At 50.4% G+C, this 20,656-nt stretch overlaps 2 protein-coding genes across 10 annotated transcripts in view; one reads left to right on the top strand and one right to left on the bottom strand.

The window, feature by feature from the left end:
* Positions 1-730: 730 nt before the first annotated feature.
* Positions 731-18,750, bottom strand: Nacc1 (nucleus accumbens associated 1). 6 transcript variants are annotated; one of them, XM_087593822.1, is made up of 6 exons: positions 18,564-18,750; positions 6,184-7,014; positions 5,849-6,022; positions 4,914-5,019; positions 4,719-4,816; positions 731-3,524 (listed from the first exon to the last, which is right to left on the bottom strand). In XM_087593822.1, the coding sequence occupies exons 2-6, from the start codon at positions 7,004-7,006 to the stop codon at positions 3,262-3,264; spliced, it is 1,464 nt and encodes a 487-aa protein (XP_087449948.1). In that variant the 5' UTR covers positions 7,007-7,014; positions 18,564-18,750; the 3' UTR covers positions 731-3,261.
* Positions 17,211-20,656, top strand: part of Trmt1 (tRNA methyltransferase 1) — a 13,402-nt gene continuing 9,956 nt past the window's right edge. The window contains exons 1-2 of one of the 4 annotated variants that reach the window (XM_087593985.1): positions 17,211-17,254; positions 17,447-17,594. The gene's annotated coding sequence lies outside the window, so the exon portion shown is untranslated. 4 annotated transcript variants of the gene reach the window in all.

Genomic DNA, 20,656 nt, shown 5'->3' with positions numbered 1-20,656 from the left:
TTTTAAAGTTTTATAAACTCTATGGTGTGTTTTCCACAGGATGAATGGGAGCCAGCTAATAGCTTTGCTGAGTTCTCATGGGTTCTGTGGTCCTAAGACGTCATTGGGCTTGCAATGTGAACTTTCTCTGAGGGCCAAGTCTGGGCTTTTTAAAAAAAAAAAAAAAAAAACAAAAAAACAAAACCATACCAAAGTAAAAACTCAGTGAAACATATGGGGTTGGAAGATGGAAGCAAGAGAGTCCTAGTCCTAGGCCAGCCTAAGCCATGTTATGGAGCCATCTCATAAACCACAATCAAATTAACCTCCTAATCTGAAGGGCTCATCATCTTCAGAGTACAAATGCCACCTCAGAGGAGGCGGGGCTTAGGCTAGTCTGCCTTACAATGGAGATCAGTGACGTGGTGAGACCGGAGAGTTATTAGGCAGCCCAAGCTCCTCTCCTGCCATTATCTCAACTCCCAATCTTCTCACTTTCATTCCCTCTGGGTAAGAGCCACCTCCATTCTCCATGCTTTTGTTCTTCCAGTCTTTCTAGGGCCCCTCAGACCTACTGCTGTCTGTATGGAGCACCTGTGTTGTCTCCTAGTTACACCTGTGATCTCAGGCTGTGCCACTGCTTAGTGGCAACACAAGGACTCTTAACACAGGGTGTGGTGTCAGGAGGCAGGTGTGCAACTAGATGAATGCGGTAGCAGTTCCCTCTCCAGTGAGCAGAGCACAGCAGGGCTGTTACAAAGGCGTCTTGTTTATTCTTATCAGCATCACTGACTCTCAGGGTTCACATTTCCCAACACCGCTCCTCTCCGTACAGTAGTTAATATGCAATCTCACTTGTGGGCCTGGGAAGGGTGGGGGCTTGGCTCTGGGTGGGGAGGGCATTGGCACTTCACATGGGCCAGTGGGTGATGGCCTGTCCCCATGAGAGGCATGGATGGGTGGGAGGGAGGGTAGCCACTGGGTTTGCCCCTACTTGTCTTTCCTGCTAAGTGGGTCACTTTTTCACTCTCCTGGGTGCTTGGGGTAGGGGCCATGCAGCTCTCAGGAGGGCAAGGCAAGCAGCTGACCGCCAGAGGAGGGGCGCAGGGGTGGCTCCTGAGGTAAGGCACAACCCTGTCTTTGGCTCTCCTAGTGAGTAGTTTTCTCCCCTGCACCCCTGGCTATATACTTCTCTTACCCCAAGCCCGGGGAGTCAGGGCCACCTCCTGAGGTGCTTGGAACCAATGGGCTCCGCTGCCCACTCTACAAGATTCTCAGTCCCATGGAGCTGGCCCCTTACTCAGCCTGGGCAGGGGCGCAGCCTGTCCTGACCATGGACAGGCTCGGCTGCTTGCCAAGTTATCAGGAGATTGTGCTTTGGGATCTTTGCTGGGGGAGGTGGGGTAACAGGCCAGGGCAAGGGTGGAGGGAGGGGGTATGACTAAGGTGCTTGTGCTTTAGCTAGGGGTGTCTTCTCCCCTCCACTTGGGACACCCAGGGTAAGGTACTGGGGGCCAAGTCAGACCCAACACCCCACCCTCACCACCAGATGTTACGAGGGATCCCGGCAGATTAGAGGGTGCTGCTGGCTTGGAAGAAGGCTCCATCCCAACTTCTCCAATCCTGCAACCTCCTGCCTCTGAAAAGGCAGCTAGAATGCAGAGTTGGGGAGAGGGAGGAAGGTCAGGGCTAGAACAGAACCAGTGAGATGGTGAAAGGACGGGAATGGAGGGGAGTAACAGAAACCCTGTGCTCACATATCAACTCAGACACCCGAAAGATTGCTCCTGGAGAACCAGAGTGGAAAGGAATGTGGCCAGAGACAGCTCCACAAACCAACAGTGGACGTGGACCCTGCCCTGCCTCATCCATCCCCCAGGAGTGGGCTCAGCCAACTGGGACCTGTGAACACCCTAAAACTGTAGTCCTGGGGGAGAGGAAGCTGGTTGGATCCACAGGAGTCCTGGGGCACTGGGACTAGGCCCCTGTGGAAACTTGCACCCACATCCCACACACACACATTCAGTTGTCCCTGCATCCTGCCTTCCACAGCCCAGGGACCCAGGGAATCTCAGACACATTCCCATTGATTTGAAAAATAAAAGGAAATCTTATACTTCAATATTTCATTCGCTAAAAAAATGTTTCAAAAAGTTATGTACAGGGGGTGGGGGCTGGGAGCCCTGCCCAGGGTCGGATGGGAGGAGGGCAGCAGTCTCCCAGCCTGCTCCCTGGTTCCGACCCTGGTCTTGCTGCCTCTTGATCTTTATGTTTTGAAAAGCAAACATTCTACGCAGGCACGCACGCACACACGCACGCACACCCACAAATTCTGCCAGACTGGAAACCGGTCCTGAGACCCTCACCTGCCCACAGGAGCACTGCTCTCTTGGAATGACCTCTTGGGCTGAGGGGACCCACAGAGGCAGAGCAGGGTGGGACAAGAGGGTATGATGGAGGCTGTCACAGAGGGTCAGTTCTAGAGCTTCCCTAAGCCTTTTGGGCTTGTTTCCTCAGTTTGTAAAGTGGACAGTCCCTCTTGGCCTCACCTACCCCAGCCCCAAGGTGCAGGGACAGACGAGAGGGACAGGAAGGCGCTTTTGGAGACATGGAAGCACTGGGGGATGGTGGGAGGGGTCCAGAGAACCCCTGGGCCCGTGGAGTCCCAAGCAGCCACAGTGAGGGGCAGGCTCTTCTGAGTCCTGCCCGTCCCCTAGCCGGGCCTGGTGCTGGGAAATGCCTAAGAGGAAGGGGAACCAGGGCTCCCCATGAGTGTTGAGGAAGGTCACAGATCCCACCTGATGCCTGTCCTCTCTTGACCCCGCCCAGCTTACTTTGGGGATAAGGTGTGGGATGACAGGGAGGCAGAGGGGCTGGGAGCATGCAGCACCCCCTGCAGGTTCTGGGGAGGGACAGACAGTAGCTCGTGACTAAGGTGGGGGTATGTGTGTGACAGGAGGGGAGTGTGACATCCATGGGAGGGTCCTGGGCAGGTACTGGAGGACCTCTGCTGAGGGGGCTGTCTGTGTGGAAGCTGTATTCTATGCCTACCAAGTTCAGCTCTTCCTCATGGTCATTGAGAAAGCTGCTGTCGGCACTGCCCTCTGCTAGGTACAGTGCTTTGGCCTTGGTCAGCCAGCTCTTGCATCCGATAGAGGGCACTGAACACCCCCTCACAGGTTCTGGGGAGGGACAGACAGTAGATCGTGACCAGGTAGGTGGTAGGTGGGGGTGTGATAGGAGGGGGAATGTGACATCCGGTAAGGGGGTGTCACATGTATGTTACTGGAGAACCTCAGCTGAAGGGCCAGCCTCGCCATCGTGGCTGGCTGTCTCGAAGCTGTGTTCCATGCTCATCATGTCCGGTTCTATCTTGCCAGTGTCGCTGATGAAGCTGCTGTAGTTATCGCCCTCCACCAGGTGTAGCGGCTTGGTCTTGGGCAGCCAGCTTTTACGGACCACTCGGCGGGCATTGGTGCACATGTCGGCTGCAATGGCATTCATCTCGCTCTCCTTGAAGTTGGGGGCGAAGTTCTGGCAGTAGTCTGTGGGGGAAGAGTAGACAGCTCAGGCTTGGACTCTTCCCATTTAGGTTTCCCAGCTTCACCTGGGCACCCTCTTCACCACCCCTTGCCAACCTAGGCCTCCCTGTGACAAGTGGCTACCATTGCCATAGATGTGCCCCTCCTGACCGCCCTGGACTTGAGCGCCTCCTGTTTGACAAAGACACTCAGGTCCTACCGTACTATATGCCAAATGTGAAGAAAGTCCCAATTGAATCCTCTCTCCCAGGAAACCACAAAGGACTCAGAACCTGCCCCTCCCACCTTTCCAATGTAGCAGAGGCTGACCTTGAACTCTTCCTGTTCCTGTCTCTTGAGTGTGGGTCAGAACCTTCTCTTTAAAATGTTTTACAATGTGGATGTGTGATAGTCAGAGAACAACTTGTAGAAGGGATGTAGGGGGTCAAACTCAGGTTGTTCAGCTATGGAACCACCTCACTGGCCTTAGACACCCCACCGTTTTTTTTTTTTTTTTTTTTTGAGATAGGGTCTCTCTACATAGCCCTGGCTGTCCTCAAACTCAGAAGAGAGTCTCCTCCCTCTGTCTCCTGAGTGTGTGCCAGCAGAGTTTGCCAGGCCCTTTAACAACTCCTATTACTATGACATACTGCCTCTCTCCTCCTACCTTCATGTGGGTTCTGAGGGTCAAAGGTCAGCCACCCTGGAAGTGCCTCTTCAATAACTGAGCCGTTTCCCTGCCCTACACTTCAAGTTTCTGCGTCTTACTGACTCTGGAGTGCAGCACTGCAATGAGCCTGGTGCCCAGGGAACTCCAGGGGTCCTCTTGTCTTGTTTCCCCAGGTTCAAGAATCCAGACATCTAGCTTTTGTTGTGAATGCTGGGGATCTGGACCCAGGTCCTCACACTTCTGAGGCAAGTACTTTATGGATTTAAAATCCTAGCACTTGAGAATTCAAGGCCAGTCTATAACTACATGGTTAGCCTACAACTACAACTACCACAACCACAACATTATTATTACTACAGCATAGTAATCTATAACTACAAAGTTCAAGGCCAAACAGGGCTGTGTAGAGACCCTGTCTCAAAAACAAACAACCAACAAACCCCCAAACCAACCAACCAACAGCCAACCCCAACTCCATCCATCTGTCACATTGAACACCAAAGGAAGAAAAGCCAGCTGCCAACCCCAGGCCCCAGCAGAACACTCACACTTGACAGCATGGAGGACACGACTGTCCAGTGGCTTGCGTCTAGGGTCATTGGTGGAAGAACGGATGCCGGTGCCACAGCTATTGGCCAGTGTGTTCCTGGAAATAGAAGTGTAGAGGGCATCAGTTACTGGTAGAGGTCTTGGGGGTGGAGGGGACCTGCTCCCCAACCCCAGGGCGCTGGGGTGTACCTCACCGGTCAAAGAAGGAAGCCAGGAGCCGCCGCAGCAAGACCTTGTGCCGCGTGCCTGCACTGACGTGGCAGTTCATGAGTTGTGCCCTTGTGATGTATACATTGGTGCCTAGTAAGAAAAGTCACATGATCTAGGCAGGCCCAAATCTCAACTCGCCTAGTCTGAACACCTAAGTGTGCCACAGGCACTCTGAACACACCCAGGTAGATGCAAATATGGTGGTAGAAGTCCAGAAAGACTAGGCCCTCGTGGCAGTGAGCCCCAACCTGCTGGCCCAACCACGCCCCGTCTCCACTAGCTCCCATGACCTAGAAACCTACAGATTGTAGTCGTTGATGAAAAGCACATCAATTTCTCTCTCCTCCATTCTTTTTGGTTGAGTAAAACTTGAAATCTACCCTGGTGGAAGTGGTGGGCACCTTTAATCCCAGCACTCGAGAGGTGGAAGCAGATGGAGCTCTGAATTTGAGAGCCTGATCTACATAGCAATGGGTTCCAACACAGTCAGGGCTACAGAGTAACTCAAAAATCAGAGCAAAACAAAAAGCTGGGATCACTTTAGCATGCTGGTTTCTACACTGAGCTACACCCCAGGCTTAAACTCAATTTACTGTTTTTGAGACAAGGGCTCACCATGATCTTCTGACCTTTGTGCCTCCCCATCCTGAGTGCTAGGATTATAAATGTACACCACTGTGCCTAGTCTATACAGTGCTTGGTATGAAATCCAGGGCTTTATGCATGCTAGGTAAGATGGTTATTACCAGCTGAATCATATCCCCACTACCAACTCTCCTACCCTAACACACCACTCGTCAGGGCACCTGCTACTAACAGTTGCTCAAATGGGAATGGAGAGTGTCAAGTGCCCTGAGACACAGGAAGGGTGCTAGCTTGCAGAGCACAGGGGATGGGCACGAAAGCACAGTCAGCACACCTGTCACAAGCTCCAGCTTCTCTGAGGGGTCGCCTTCATCGTAGAGCTTTGGGTGGCAGCGATTGCCGATCTGGTTGATGAGCTCAGCTGGGAGAGATGCCAGGTCTTGCCGCACTCGAATGCGACTGTGGGACTCAAGGACGACCTGCTCAGGAAGAGCCTCCACCTTCTCAACTGTGGGAACAGGGGACAAGCATGTTTATATGTTAACGCTTGTGCGTGCACGCACGCACATAAGGGAGGGCGGCACTCACCTGTCTGGCCAACGTTCAACATACTGTACATGGTATACATATTGCAGATCTGACGGTACTGCTCATCTGTGCCCTCCTCACCTGCATCTTCCTCTTCGTCTTCTTCGTTGTGGTAGGAGCTGGGGCTGTCACTAGTGTAAGCACTGGAGGTACCTGGGCTGGTCCGCTCTGACATGCTGGGCCCACTCACACATCCCCCCACTGCAACCACAGCCACTGCTGCTGTAGCTGTGGCCACAGAGACTGGCTGGGGCATCCGGTTAGGGGCCAGGTCTGGCGTGGAGAACTTGGCCATCTTGCGGCTGCCATTGTTGCCACCACTGCCTCCAGCTTCCTTCTGGCTGCTATCCCATAGCCTCTTGGCCATGGGTGTGCATTGCACCGAGTCCAACTCCTGTTCTGTCTTGACCCGTGACACAAGGGGCAGTGGCGTGCTACAGGCTGGCCAGCCCAATATCTGCGCTACAGGACTCTGAGGCTCTGAGGATGGGGCCTCCTCCGGGTGCAGGCCCTGGGAGTCGCAACTTGGAGAGCTAACTTTGAGGAAGAACTCAGTGCCTTTCTCCATGATCTCCTGGATCTGCAGGAAGCCGGCTGTGTAGATGAGCAGGAACTGGTCCCCCATGTTCATGCTCAGCCGGCCTGTATAACAAAACGTGAGGATCTGCTGGAATGACTGTGGCTGCACAGCGGCTGGCAGTTCTACCACAGCACTGCGGCTGCTGTTGAATAGGTCCCGGAAGTAGGAGCTGCTGGCGGCCAACACAGCACGGTGGGCTTTGAAGGCATGGCCCTTTACCACCACTGACACGTCACAATACAGTCCCTGTAGCCGCTGCTCATTGAGGCACTCGAGGATGCTGTTGCCAAAGTTTGGAATCTCCATCTGCAGGGTCTGCGCCATGGCAGCAGCTGCATAAGGACAGGGGATAGATACTGGACAGGTCAGGTGGCAGAAACTAACATAGGCCCTACCCTGCCTCAGCAACCTCGCCTCCTGTAGGACAGCATGTGGGAGTCAAAGTAACATCCACATGGTAAAATCTATGATACATCTTAGAATGGCAGTTCCACATCCACTTCTGTCCCCTCACAGGCCCACCTTTATGACTCAGTCCCTGCAGGGGACTGATGCAAAGACACTATAGATACTATTATGCACAGCCACTCAAACCCTTCACTTTCTGGTGGAGCTTGGGACAGAACCCAGGCCTTTAGCGTGGTAGGCAAGTGCTCCACTACAGACCTCCTGAGTCTTGTTACTCAGCTGGTCTGAGTCTTGGTCTCCACCTCTAGAGTACTGGGGTCACTGGTGTGCTTCATGTATGTCGCACAATCTCCAGGACTTACACTACCTGGTTTGATATCAGCACTATGTAATTCTTCCCTTATTCTAAAGTCTCTTCTGTTAGAGGCACGCTTCCCATTATAGCTGGCCTGGAACTCAGGGCACCAATCCTGCCTTAGCCTTCAGAAGGTCAAGATGTATGAATCATCATCAGTATGAATCATCACATCTGGATTTAAAATGAATGCGCTGGGCAAGGGCTGGAGGGACAGTTCAGTAGTTTAGAGCACTTGTCTCTTGCAGAGGACCAAGGTTAGATTCCAGGCATCCAAACTTACAACTATCCATTCCCCCAGTTCTAGGAGAGCCAACAGACACATATGCATACATACACACATGTAGGCATTATCATGCATATAAAATAACAGTAATTCTAAATAAAACTTAAATATTCTCATCAGTGCTGGGGGATGGAACCCAGGGTTTTACAGAAGCTAGGTACATACTCTACCACTGCGTTTTACCATCAGAGGAACGCTTTGTGGATCTATGGTTGGTTGAATGTGAGGATACAGGGCCTACAGACTCTGAGAATAGATGGCCAAGATCAGTCTCTTGCACATAAGATGACACAGGCACAGTGCATCCAACATTCTTGCACTCATGTTAAGAATGGCCGTTGGCATGACAATACCACCATTTATGGCCCAGAACATGGCCTTAGCGCACTTACCAATCGTACAGCTAGTCACCATGAAAATGCACATTCAAACCATAATGCAAAACAGCCTTATGCTATAGGCTCGAAAGCAGGAACAAAGCAGGCAAAAGGCTGGGTGTGTGAGCAAGGTTCTAAGTTCTAGCCACCTCTATCTCCACAGTAAAATATGCCAAGTCTTACCAGGTGAGAACTTTGAACTCTCACACACCACTGGTGAGAATATGAAAAATAACTTGGGAAGTCTCAAGGTTCTTCATATGATAGGAAAAAGCCAGACAGAAGGACCACATGGCATAGGATTCCATTTACATGAAGTCTCCAGAAAAGGCAAATGCATTAAAACATAAAACAGAAGGCAGCAAAGAGCTGGGGAAGAATGGGATTTGCTTAGAGCAGAGAAATGTGTGCTTTCTCTCGGTAGATAACTTTAAGTTAACAATGACTGATCTTTCCTGAACTCTGAATCCATGAAAGACCGTAACAAGCTAGGTGTGGTAGGCCTAGGAACTCTGGAGGGCAGAGGGGAGGAGTCACTGGGTCTAAAGCTATAGGTTAGCCTCACAAAACAGACCTCAAAATAAAATCTATTACTGTGTAAAAGGGTGGATATAAAAGCCTGTATACCTCAAAAAACTGTTGAACAAAAACAAACAGGACTGGGATAGACACTTGCCCACACGAGGCGAGGCAGGCTGCCCCAGTCACACCAGACCCCCAGAGAAGACTACAACTTGTTTCCTCTGTACAGAACAGGGAAGTTGCGCCAAGTATATTTTTCTGATCTTAAAATTTGAACTTGGTGAGCACACTGTTCATCTGTAAAAATAAAAGGGATTTTTCTTCTTCTTCTTTTTTTTTTTTTTTTACCGTTTTTAGACAAGTATTTACCATGTAACCCAGGATAGTTTTGACCTTGTACTGACTCTAGCCTCAGCATCCTCAGTACTGGGAAGCTCCAATTTTTTTCTTTTCTTTTTCTGGAAACAAGGCCTCATTATGCAGATCCAGGGTAGACTTGATCTCACACATAGAGATTGGCTTCCTCTACTCCCCAGGTGCTGGGTAAATTACCTGGCTTACTTGGTTCTTAAGAAAATGACTCAGTTGGAAGTAGAACATGCATGGAGTTCTAGCACCCAGAGGATAGACTGAGGCAGGCTTACACTATATAGTTCTGGCTGGAGCGCTTCTGTAGACCAGATTGGCTTCAAACTCAGAGACCCATCTGCCTCTGACTCCCGCATGCACTGCCACTGCTTTTTCCTTTAGTTTCTAAAAATTTATAATTACATTTACTCATGTTGTATGTTTGCCTGCAATTATTAATATATACCTCCAACATGCTTGGAGGTCAGAAGGAACTAGAGCTATGAATGGTTATGGACCATGTGGATTCTGGGACTCCAACCCAACTCCAGTCTTCTGCAAGAACAGAACAAACAGTTCTTTTTGAGACAGGTTTCACTATATGGCTCTGGCTGTTCTCAAACTCAGAGATCCGCCTGCCTCTGCCTCCCAAACGCTGCAACTACAGGTGTATGTCACCACTACCCAGCACAAGCAACTCTTTTTTTTTTTTTTCTCTTTTCTTTTTTTCGGAGCTGGGGACCGAACCCAGGGCCTAGCGCTTCCTAGGCAAGTGCTCTACCACTGAGCTAAATCCCCAACCCAACAAGCAACTCTTAATTGCAGAGCCATCCTACACACACACACACACACACACACACACACACACACACACACACACACACACACATACACACACACACACACCCTACAGCACATGCATGACAGTCAAACTTTATAGATAAATAGGGTCTTATCTTTGCTTCATGGAGGCCCTGTAGGGACAGAAGGACTGGAGCAGGACGATGGCATATGACTGTAGTTCCAGCTACTCAGGAAGCCGAGGTGGAAGGACAGCTTGAACATAGTTCAAGATCAGCCTAGGCCACATAACTCAACCTGTTTCTAGCACTAGGTTCCTGGGAATCCGATGCCCTTTCCTGGCCTCTCTAGGCACTACAAGTACATGGTATACATACATACATGCAAGGAAAACACTCATATACATTTTTAAAATAATTTATTTTATTTTTATGTGCACTGGTGTTTGGCCTGCATATTATGTCTGCATGCAGGTGACAGATTCCCTGGAACTAGAGTTACAGACAACTGTGAGGTGCTATGAGGGTGCTGGGAATTGAACTCAGGTCCTTTGGAAGAGCAGCCAGTGCTCTTAACCACTGAGCCATCTCTCCAGCCCCCTCAACCAATCATCATTCCTATTACTTCAGATCTAATTCCATGTCTAAAACAAGAGTGAAGCTCTGAAGAATTATCTTGGCCTCCTCGGATAGCTGACCTCAGGACAGCAAGAAATTAGGACAGAATTTCTCAAGTGGTGTCACCAAGTTTCATATTGAGTTGATTCACTGTGGAAAGGGGGCTGGCGGGGTTGGGGATTTAGCTCAGTGGTAGAGTGCTTGCCTAGGAAGCGCAAGGCCCTGGGTTCGGTCCCCAGCTCTGAAAAAAAAAAAAAAAAAAAGAACCCAAAAAAAAAGTGCTGTAAGGAAAGGGGGCTGGCAAGATGTTTCCTGAGAAGAGACCACTGGCTTTTGTGGAAGGTGGCCCAGGCAATACACTTGAGCCCCACCAAAGTCACAAAGGCATGGAGGGGGTTATGCCTGTGCACCACAAAACCAACCAATCGACCAACCACCCAACTAACCAACCAGCCCAGGATGATGGTGTACACCAGTAGTCACGGCAGTGGGTAGATGAAGTAGCGAACTGTGCTGGCCTGAGCTAGTCTCAAAATAACATCACAACTCCAAAGAAGAAAAACCAATCTGTAGGTCAAAATCTATTTCTAACAATTAAGCAGGGCTTTGTCAGGCACAGTGGCTCACACCTATCCTCTTGGCAAGTGCAGTCAAAAGATAAGAAGTTTGACGCCAGACTGAGCCAAAAGAGACCATGTTTCAAAGAGGTGGGGAGGGGGGAAGGCACAAGCCTCTGGGAGGTAATTAATTCATGATGGTTCCACCTTCATGAGGCACTCAAGGAAGCCTGAGTTTTTGCCCCCCCACCACTGCCCTCAGAGCCCCAGCAGACTGAAGACTGAGCCTGCAGTTCAGTCATCTTGAACTTCCAGCCTCCAGAGTGTCAACAATACACTCCTGCTGGGGCAGCTCAGGGACAAAGCCTCTCCCTCCAACCTTAGCAGTATAGTGAGGACACATGTTTCCCCATCCAGACAGTACAAAGAAAAGGCAAACATGCTAATAGAAAGTAAGCATCCTGTATGGATCCTAGGTTTGGGTTTTTGCTGTTAATTCCTGCCCTAGCCTCCCACAATCAGCTGGCTTTTAATTTCTTTGGTCCTTTGTTTTTGAGACAGGGTCTCATTATATAGCTTTGGCTAGCTTAAAACTTCCTATGTAGGGGGGCTATAATGTGAATAAAAATAAATCATGAAAAAACAAAACAAAACAAAATAACAGCAGCAAAAAACTCACTTCCTATATAGACCAGGCTGGCTTTGAACTTACCAAGCTCTGTCTGCCTCTGCCTCCCAAGTACCAAGTGCATTTTTTCCTCCCCACACTGAATTCATTTTCTTTCTCTCAAAGGCTGTCATTAAATTCATGGCAGGAGTAGGATGAACAGTAGCTCCCTTTCACAGTGCCTGGTAACAGCTCAGATAAGGCCATCTCATTTCCCAGTATATTTCCTGAGAAGCAATGAGCCTTCCTGACATCTGATTTAGGAGAACAGGCCAGGGAGGCAGAGACAGAGGCCTGGATCACACAGAGAACAGGCCCAAGTTTGTTCCTGAACCCTGTCCAGGAAACAGACAATGCTGAAGCAGTTAGGAAGGAGGCACTCACAGATGGAAACACTAGTGCCCAGAGAAGCCACAAATGGGGCAGAGAGGAGCTGAATAGGCCAAGCCTCCCCATCCAGAAAAGGAGGGTCCTTTACCACAGGGGCTCCAAAGGTCAGCCTGACCTGGTTTTTCTCCTGCCCATACTCCTTCACCTCCTCCCTCCACGAACAGCTCTGGGAACCGGCACCCGTCTGCCACCTCTTCCTACTTGTTCCAAGTGGCCCCCACACTCTAGCTTCTGCCTAACGGAACTTTTAGATCCGTACTGAGCCCAGCAGCCATTCTGTTTTCATGGAGCCCTGGTCTGGGTAATGCCACCAAGTCTGTTCATAAGCTGATTCTTCCAAGTCACGGTCCACTCTATGAGTGCTTTCAGACCCAAAAGGGAACAGAGAGAACACAGATCAAATGCAGTCCCTGAGGTAACAATGGCATACCATGGCTGAGGGAGGATAAGTTCCACTGTGGATGGGGCACTGGAGATGATATGACGCAGGACCATGGTATCACCAAAGGGACACATGACCTCCTTAACAGGACAATGCAACAACTCCTACTTGTTTCGAGACACAGTCTTCGTACATACAGGAATGCAGCCTGGCCCTGAAACCTGGCTGAGAGCCCCTGCAGGTCAGAAAAGACTGTTTCTCCCATATTCTACCAATAAGAAAACAGAGCTCAGGGGCTGGGGATTTAGCTCAGTGGTAGAGCGCTTACCTAGGAAGCGCAAGGCCCTGGGTTCGGTCCCCAGCTCCAAAAAAAAAAAAAAAAAAAAAAAAACAGAGCTCCTAGCTACCTGGAGGCTGAGGCAGAACCACTTGAGCTAGGAGTTCAAGGTTACAAAGCAAGACTATGAAAAGACAAACTTAAACAATGAAACAGACCTGTCTGGAGAACCCATGTTTCTTTTTTTTTTTTTTTTTTTTTTGGTTCTTTTTTTCGGAGCTGGGGACCGAACCCAGGGCCTTGCGCTTCCTAGGTAAGCGCTCTACCACTGAGCTAAATCCCCAGCCCCCCATGTTTCTTAATATAAAGAGCTCCAGTCCCTTATATAAATTGACATCCCAATACATAGAATGTGAACATAGCCTCTGGTAAGTTTTTTCCCATGTTTTTGCTGCAGGGATAGAACCTAGGGTCTTTCCATACCAGCCTAGTGCTCTTCCATTGATCATAACTCTAGTGTCTCCAGACCACAAATTACCTCTAGCTGATGTCTACTACCAAATCCAGTATTAATGCTACATAAGGGCTCTCAGGGCCAAGATGATTCAGTGGGTAAAGCTTGCCTCCACAGCTAGTGTCCTGAGTCTGATCCCTAGAGCTCTAACGGTGGAGAGAACTGACTCCCCTAAGTTGTCCTGTGATTGATCTCCATGTCCTGCCAAATAAATTAAAATATAAAAAGTCAATACATAAATCAAAGAAGCTAGTTATATACCCTCCTAATTCCAGCATTTGGGAGGCCAAGGCAGGAGAATGATTAGTTCAAGGTTGGTCTGGACTACGTAAGTGAAACAAGATCTTGTCTCAAAACCAGGAGCCATAACACTGTTTTTTAGGGGACAAGGGAAAGAAACAAAAGTCTGTTCAGGACAGGGGGTGTGCCCAGCAGGTACAGGCTCTGGATTCAATCCCTAAAACCACAAAAAGTAAGCCAAGTGTGTCCATGTTCAACACATGTTTCTCAACAGTTTTAATTTATGGTGAAGTATGGAGATGTGGAACCTAGAACTAGAGGTCTTTCTGCATCCCCAAAAAGACTTGCCACTGGTGATGCAGAATATCAATGGCCCGACATCGGGCTAGAAAACAGATTAACATACAGCTTGGTGACATGGCTTAATGGGTAAAGACACTTGCTGCTAAGCCTAGCAACCTGACTGTGATCCCCAGAACCCACAGGGCGGAGATAACCAACCCTCACAAGTCACCCTCCCAATAAATACATAAATATTTTAAGGGAAAAAAGAAGGGCCGACACAGCAACCTCAGTTCTTGGCTGACATCCACCACCACTAGCTATCACTGGTCCTGTCACTCGGGCACCTTCCTGTCTATATCACCTTATGCCTTTCACTCTATCCTGGAACCTGTACTGTTACAGGGATTACCTGTCTGGCAATCGACCCTAAGAGCTCCTCAGTGCCTTCACAACCCAGCTTCATCACATAGTTGGCAGGATTCTTCCATAATCCCCCCCAAACCAGATACCAAGTATCAGAACACAGTACCAATGTCATTTACATACCAGGCCCTTCTTTTGCTGTTGACAGGGTCTCACTCTATTGCTTTGGACTCACTGCCTCGATACCAGCTCAACCCTTGTCGGTGGGAAGCTACCCTAGATAACTGTCTCGGGCTAATGAGCAATCCTAGCTACCTGGAAGCCTCTACCCCCCACCCGACAAACTGCAGGTCAGGTATGTCCTTATCAGACAGGCAAACTGGGGAGTAAGAGCTCTAGCCAGCGTCCTGGGGCACCTGATTCTGTCCCATCATAATGGTCACTCACCTTAAACTCTTCTGCTCTACTCAGAGAACACCAAGGTCCCCCAAGTTCTAACTTTTACACCCCTGCTGAGGGTGCACAGAGGAGAGCAAATAGAGGGCAAGCATCTTTGAAGTACAACCTGTGATATGTTACTTCTCATCTGCCTGCTTCTCTCTCCCAGCCCTACCCACCCATAGAAGGGCCAATGCACTCCTGGGAAGACATCACCAGCAAACAGGTCACTTACTGCAGACTTCAAAGAGGGTTATGCTGAAAGACTGCTTCAGTTCTATTAAGTGTCAGATGGTGATGACCATGTAAGGCTGGTCAGTCAGTCATGGGTTTGAATGAGCTCAGACACAGAGAGTTCCAAGTGATCCTGGGGTGGGAGCCTGAGTATGGAGGAAGGGAATATCCAGGAAGGGGACACACTGCCCAAGCACTGCCTCAAGCTCAGCTCAGGTATGTAGCTGGGCAGTCAGGGGCTGCATCCCAAGCTCTGGCCATGAACCCGAGGTTCAGAGCTCATTGGCCAGCCTTCTGATGGACCCTGTGCAGACCAAATGCAGGCTGAAGAACCCCATGAACCTGAGGTGGGTTTTGGAGGACAGACTTTAAGATACTCTGAGGGGCTGGAGAGATGGCTCAGTGGTTAAGAGCACTGGCTGCTCTTCCAGAGGTTCTGAGTTCAAATCCCAGCAACCACATGGTGGCTCACAACCATCTGTAATGGAATCTGATGTCCTCTTCTGGTGTATATATAATAAATGGAAAAAAAAAAAAAAGACACTCTGAGCTGGTTGATGATGGTGCATGCCTTTAATTCTAGAACTTGGAAGGCAGAGACAAGTGGATCTCTTGAGTTCAAGGCCAGCCTGGTCTACAGAGGGAGTTCTAGGACAGTCAGGGCTACACAGAGAAACCCTGTCTGAGAAAAAAACAAAACAAAAAAGAAGAGTGATTCTGGATTTAAGTTAAGGGATCTGAACTTTGCCTGGGGATGCTAGGGAGACCCCTGAGACCTCTTCTGACTGTGTTCTTTCTTATGGACAGCATGAAAGACCTCTGCTCCACACCAGAGTCATCCCTCACTCTTCTCTCACAAAGACAAATAGTTTTTGGTAACTCAGCAGGAGCCTGGCACACACTCAATAAAAGCTCTGAATGTGTTGTTCTCAGCCAGAACACGCGCACCCCCCAACTAATTATTCAGATCATGGCTAGTCTCTGTCTACCCAATGGAACCCTCCCTGCCCCCACACCACTGACTATCTCATCCTGCTATACCATCTTCATTAACAGAGCAGCTAGATTCTCTGTACCTCTGGGGACCATTTCTTTGTTTAAGTTTGGTCGCCATCTGAACAGAAACTGCAGAGTCTGCTGAATGTTACTCAGCTACTGCTGCTTCAGTTCCCAGCAAGGGAGTGGGCACAAAGCACCGGAAGCAAACTGACCACTTTAGCCTGAGGCTGGGTTTGCCTCAGGTGCTCAATGAAAGCAAATAGGACCAGTGAGTGCATCTTCTGTTCTAGCTGAGGTGGAGGTGCCACCTGACCATTTCTGCCCTCATACTTCAGGGCCAACTCCTACCAGTTTTGCATTCCAGCTGTAACTAGTTGACACCATCTGTCCTGGATACTCCACTCAGCTAAGGCCTGGGAGCAGCCAGTTTATGACACACCAGCAGCAACCCTTGGTTCACATGCAGGGATCAGTCTCCATGCATCGACAGCAAAAGCACAAAGTTGCAGCAGCAGCAGCCAGTGGTGAGAGTAAGGCAATTATAAAGATTGAGGTGGAATCAGTCCAACTGACAGAGACAGCTCCTGATGGGCAGGAGTGGAGAGAACAATCTGAAAGTACCAAGTTCTCTAACACAGGATGCTGGACCAGTCCTCAGCCCCTCCCCCATCAAAAGACCAGGATAGGGGGCACAGCCCAGGCAGCTGGTAGTGTTCTAGAAACTCCAAGGATACAAGGGAAAAGGGAAACCCAAGAAAGTCATCATTAAACCCAGAACTGCCTAATACCAGCCACCCAGAGGTTTGCAGCTGACTCTGGCACTGAGGATGTCCAATCAAAGTGTGGTGCCTCATTTCTGTATAATCCCTGCATTGGGATGAAGGACGAAAATGCCATAGTTCAAGACTAGCTTAGGCCACAGTAAGTTCAAGGTCAGCCTGAGCTAGACTAACATCAGCAACCAAAAAACAAATACTAAGACGAAAACCTTACCCTTCTCTCACACACACACACACACACACACACACACACACACACACTCACACACACAGTTAACATTGCAATTAGTCCAGAGCTGGAGTAGTGTGCTAAGAAACCAAAGTAAGAACAAAGCCCAGGCGAAGCAAAAGCTCACTCCCAAACCACTAACACTTTTATAACCACTTCCTGTAGCAGGACAACACTTCCATGCCCCACCATGCCCCTTGCTCCCAAATGCAGAATGGAAGAGAAGGTATGAGCAGGCCCAGGATGAAAAAGCCCACACTGTTCCTTGGAACTCCAGGGGAACTCCTGCAGAGGGATTGACTTGAGTCAGTCCAGGGAGCCCAGGAACAACAGGTCCAAGAAGAGCCCAACAAGGAATCGGAACTGCAGGAATTTCTCCGCTGATGCCCAAGGAGGGTGAACTTGATTTACTAGGCATAGGCCACAATCTAGTCACATGACCAGAGACAAGCCCCGCCCCAAACCCCAGCTTCTTTCTCTGAAGAGAAAGCCAAAGACCCAGCGGTGGGGAGCAATCAATGGGCTTACTGGCTACAGGCTTAGCACACAACCTGACCTAGAAGGAGCATCAAGGAGGGAGGGTCAGCCCTGGGATCAGGAGACCCCAAGGCATAAGTCAGGATGTGTGGGTACCTGTTTTGTCTCAAAGACACAACAGAGCTTCAGGCACTCACCATCCCAATTTTTATCTCCCAGGAGGAGACAGAATTCAGGCCCAAGCAGCAGGTTGGCCCTGGAGAGCTAGGGCGAATAGCAAAGCTGTGAGGTCTCATCTTCTAGACTTGAGCCCCCAGGTTCCGGCGCCAGAAGGCAGAGAGCGAATTCAGGACTCTAAAATACTCAGGTAATCTCTGCTGGGCTGCCTCCATGCTGGGTGGGTGGGGTAGGGGAGTGGGGTGAGCAGGGGCCATCCACACAGAAAACAAGCTGTTTGAACTAGGTATCCGGTGCAGCCCACGCTAACTCCCACCTACCCGCTGGCCTGTCCTTGCTAGCAGTTGGCCAAGGTTTCAGAGAAGAGGCGTGGGAAAGAGGAAACCCCCTAGTTCTGACACCCTAAGCAAACACATGGAGGTGTGGGGGGCAGATCCCTTAGCTCACGCTAGGTTTTCCTAACCTGCCCCCACATCCTAGCCCATAGGCCCTGTGCCGCCACCAAACTCCCAACACTCCTATCGTAGTGCCCAGCCTTACCTGGTGCCCTCCGGTTGTAGTTCACCCCCACATCTATGGTCTCTGACCTCGTGCGACCCCCTGCAAACATCCCAAGACTCTCCAACCCGCCCCCACTCGAGCAAGCTCCGCCCACCCCCACCAAATCTCACTTCCCGGGCTTTTCCTCACCGCCCCCCAAGGCCTGTAATCTGACCCGCCCACCCCCTCCCCAGCGCTCCCTACCTGCAAGCACCAGCCCTCCCGCTCCCCTCCAGGCCTTTTCCCTCGAGCGGCCCAGCCCTCCCCCTCACGCCTAGGCCGGCCAGAGGCCTCCCCTCCCCCCTCTGGCCTCGTCTGCCGCCTCCACACAATTACCCCCTCCGGCCCTGCGACTTCAAGGATCCCGCGACCCGCGCCTCCCTCGGGCGGCCTTCAAGTCCCGCGAGCCCGGCCCGGGGCTGGACGCTGTAGGCCGCCAGCAGATATCTGACCATCTCACCCTCGCTCTCCCGCCTCTGTCAGCGCCGCGGGCTCGGCTTCTCGTTCCCAGCAGGGCGCCCCGAGGCCTCCCCTCTCGGCCCTCGGCCGGAACCTCGGATGTCCTCGGGCCGCCCCGGCGGGAGGAGGCCGGAATTGGGCCTGGGGCGGGCCATCTCACCTGCGCTGTGGCCGCGCTCCGGGGCCTCCCGGCGGGCTCCGCAGCGGCAGCTGGGGCCGGGCCTGGGCCCGGGGCGCGCCCCCCTGCGCCTCGGCCTCGGCCTCCGCCTCTGCGGCCTCCGCGGCCTCCGCCTCAGCAGCAGTGGTAGCCGCGGCGGCCATTCATTGTGGGCCAGGCCGCCCCAGCCGAGCGCCGAGGAAGCGCACGGCGCTGCCGGCAGGGAGGAAACGGCCTCGGCCCCGCCCCTTAGGCAAGCTTAGCTGCGCTTCGAGCACTTTAGTTTTCACCGGCTTCTTCCTCAGGGGTCTCAGTTCTGTAGGTGGTCTAATTGAGTGACTGTGGGACCGGTTGCTCTATATTTTCGAACTTCAGCTTCTTGTAAAATGAGAACGACGACTGTTGTTCCAGCCAGTTTAGGCTCTTTGTGGAAATGAGGTTTCAAGGAGTGAGCTGAGGAAATTCGATTAAGATCACAGGAAAATGAACGCGAAGATTTAAATTTATGCTCAAGAGGTCAATAAAGCGAAGACTTAGGGTGCTTACGCGATGTCAAGTTCTGTTAGCATTTTGCACTAACTTGGATAATTACACGTCTTATAACTGTTAGGTCTGACTAGTTTTTGGATGGGTTAGCAGAGTCAAGAACAGAGTGCGTGTGGACTGGGTTAAGAGTGTGTATTGATTGCTCTTGTAGAATAGCGCGTTCAGGTTCCAGCATTCATATCAGGTGGTTCACAGTTGTAGAGGATCCGTCACCTTTTTGCTCTTTGGGGAAGTACACACACGTGCACATCGAAATAAGAGTAAAATAAATTGGGCTGGAGAGATGGCTCAGCGGTTAAGAGCACTGACTGCTCTTCCAGAGGTCCTGAGTTCAATTCCCAGCAACCACATGGTGGCTCACAACCATCTGTAATGAGATCTGATGCCCTCTTCTGGTGTATCTGAAGACAGCTACAGTGTACTTATATATAATAAATGAATAAATCTTAAAAAAAAAAGAGTAAAATAAATTTAGAACAAAACAAGTACGATTGTGCCTGGTAGAAATGCCTGAAATATCTCACCATCTAGGAGACTGAGGCTGGAAACTCCCGAGAGTTCGATTCCGCCCTGGGCTATATAGCTCCAGGACAACCTGGATTGAGTGCCCTCTACCCCCAACTAAGAGATAACACATAGCAAGGCAAGCTAAGATCCCAGGTAAAGCACACATCCCAGATCCTCACATTTTCCTTCTTGCATGTAGTAGGCCAACGCTCATTAGGTTTACTGTCTGAGTGGCTTCTCTGCACACTTCCCAGGCATTCTGTTATTTAATCTTTGCTTTTGACAGTTAAGACTCCTATTTAGGGCTAGAGAGATGGCTCAGAGGTTAACAGCACTAACTGCTCTTCCAGAGGTCCTGAGTTCAAATCCCAGCAACCACATTGTGGCTCACAACCATCTGTAATGGGATCTGATGCCCTCTTCTGGTGTATCCAAAACAGTGTACTCACATACACCAAATAAATAAATAAATAAATAAAACCCCTATTTAACAGATAAGGGAATAAAGAGCCTTACATTTTAAGTAACTTGCCCAGAGTACGTGATGGGACTGAGATTGAAAGCCAGCGAATACTATTCTAGAGCCTGAGATAACCTACAAGGTGCACACAGGAGACACCTAAAGGTGCCAAGTTTCTCCGTTTTTTGCCCTGAACTAAACTAATGAAACTCCCTTATAGAAAGGTTGTATAATTGGAAACTACTTGTATAGCGTAACCTCCGCGCTTCCTTTCCTAGAAGAATCTTGTTCTTGGTCGCCCACTGTAGGTTGCGTCTCTAATTGGTCAGCTATTGTCACGTGACCGGCCCGCCCTCTTTGCCGACATGGCGGCTCCCAGGCCCTAATGCGAGAGGCGTGCACCGCGACTCCTTGGATCCTGTGAGCCGAAGGCAGAAGCTTGTCCGGGTGTGTGTGCGTGTTGGGAAATCTGCACCGCGGGCCGTGTGTGTGTGTGTGTCTGTGTGTGTGTGTGTCTGTGTGTGTGTGTGTGTGTGTGTGTGTGTATGTGTGTCTGTGTGTGTTGGGAAATCTGCGCCGCGGG

This window comes from Rattus norvegicus, chromosome 19 (genome assembly GCF_021556685.1).
Source record: "Rattus norvegicus strain SHRSP/BbbUtx chromosome 19, alternate assembly SHRSP_T2T, whole genome shotgun sequence".
Classification (NCBI taxonomy): Eukaryota; Metazoa; Chordata; class Mammalia; order Rodentia; family Muridae; genus Rattus; species Rattus norvegicus.
Note: the sequence above shows the minus strand (reverse complement) of the source record. Positions and strands in the feature narration are given on the sequence as shown.

Excerpts from the sequence above, each read along its gene's own strand:
- Nacc1 (XM_087593819.1), bottom strand. The coding sequence starts at position 18,014 with ATGTTTGCAGGGGGTCGCACGAGGTCAGAGACCATAGATGTGGGGGTG. Across the intron at positions 5,020-5,848 it reads GAAGCTGGAGCTTGTGACAG|GCACCAATGTATACATCACA; the intron begins GTGTGCTGACTG and ends TTTTCTTACTAG. Across the intron at positions 4,817-4,913 it reads CTGGCTTCCTTCTTTGACCG|GAACACACTGGCCAATAGCT; the intron begins GTGAGGTACACC and ends TTCTATTTCCAG.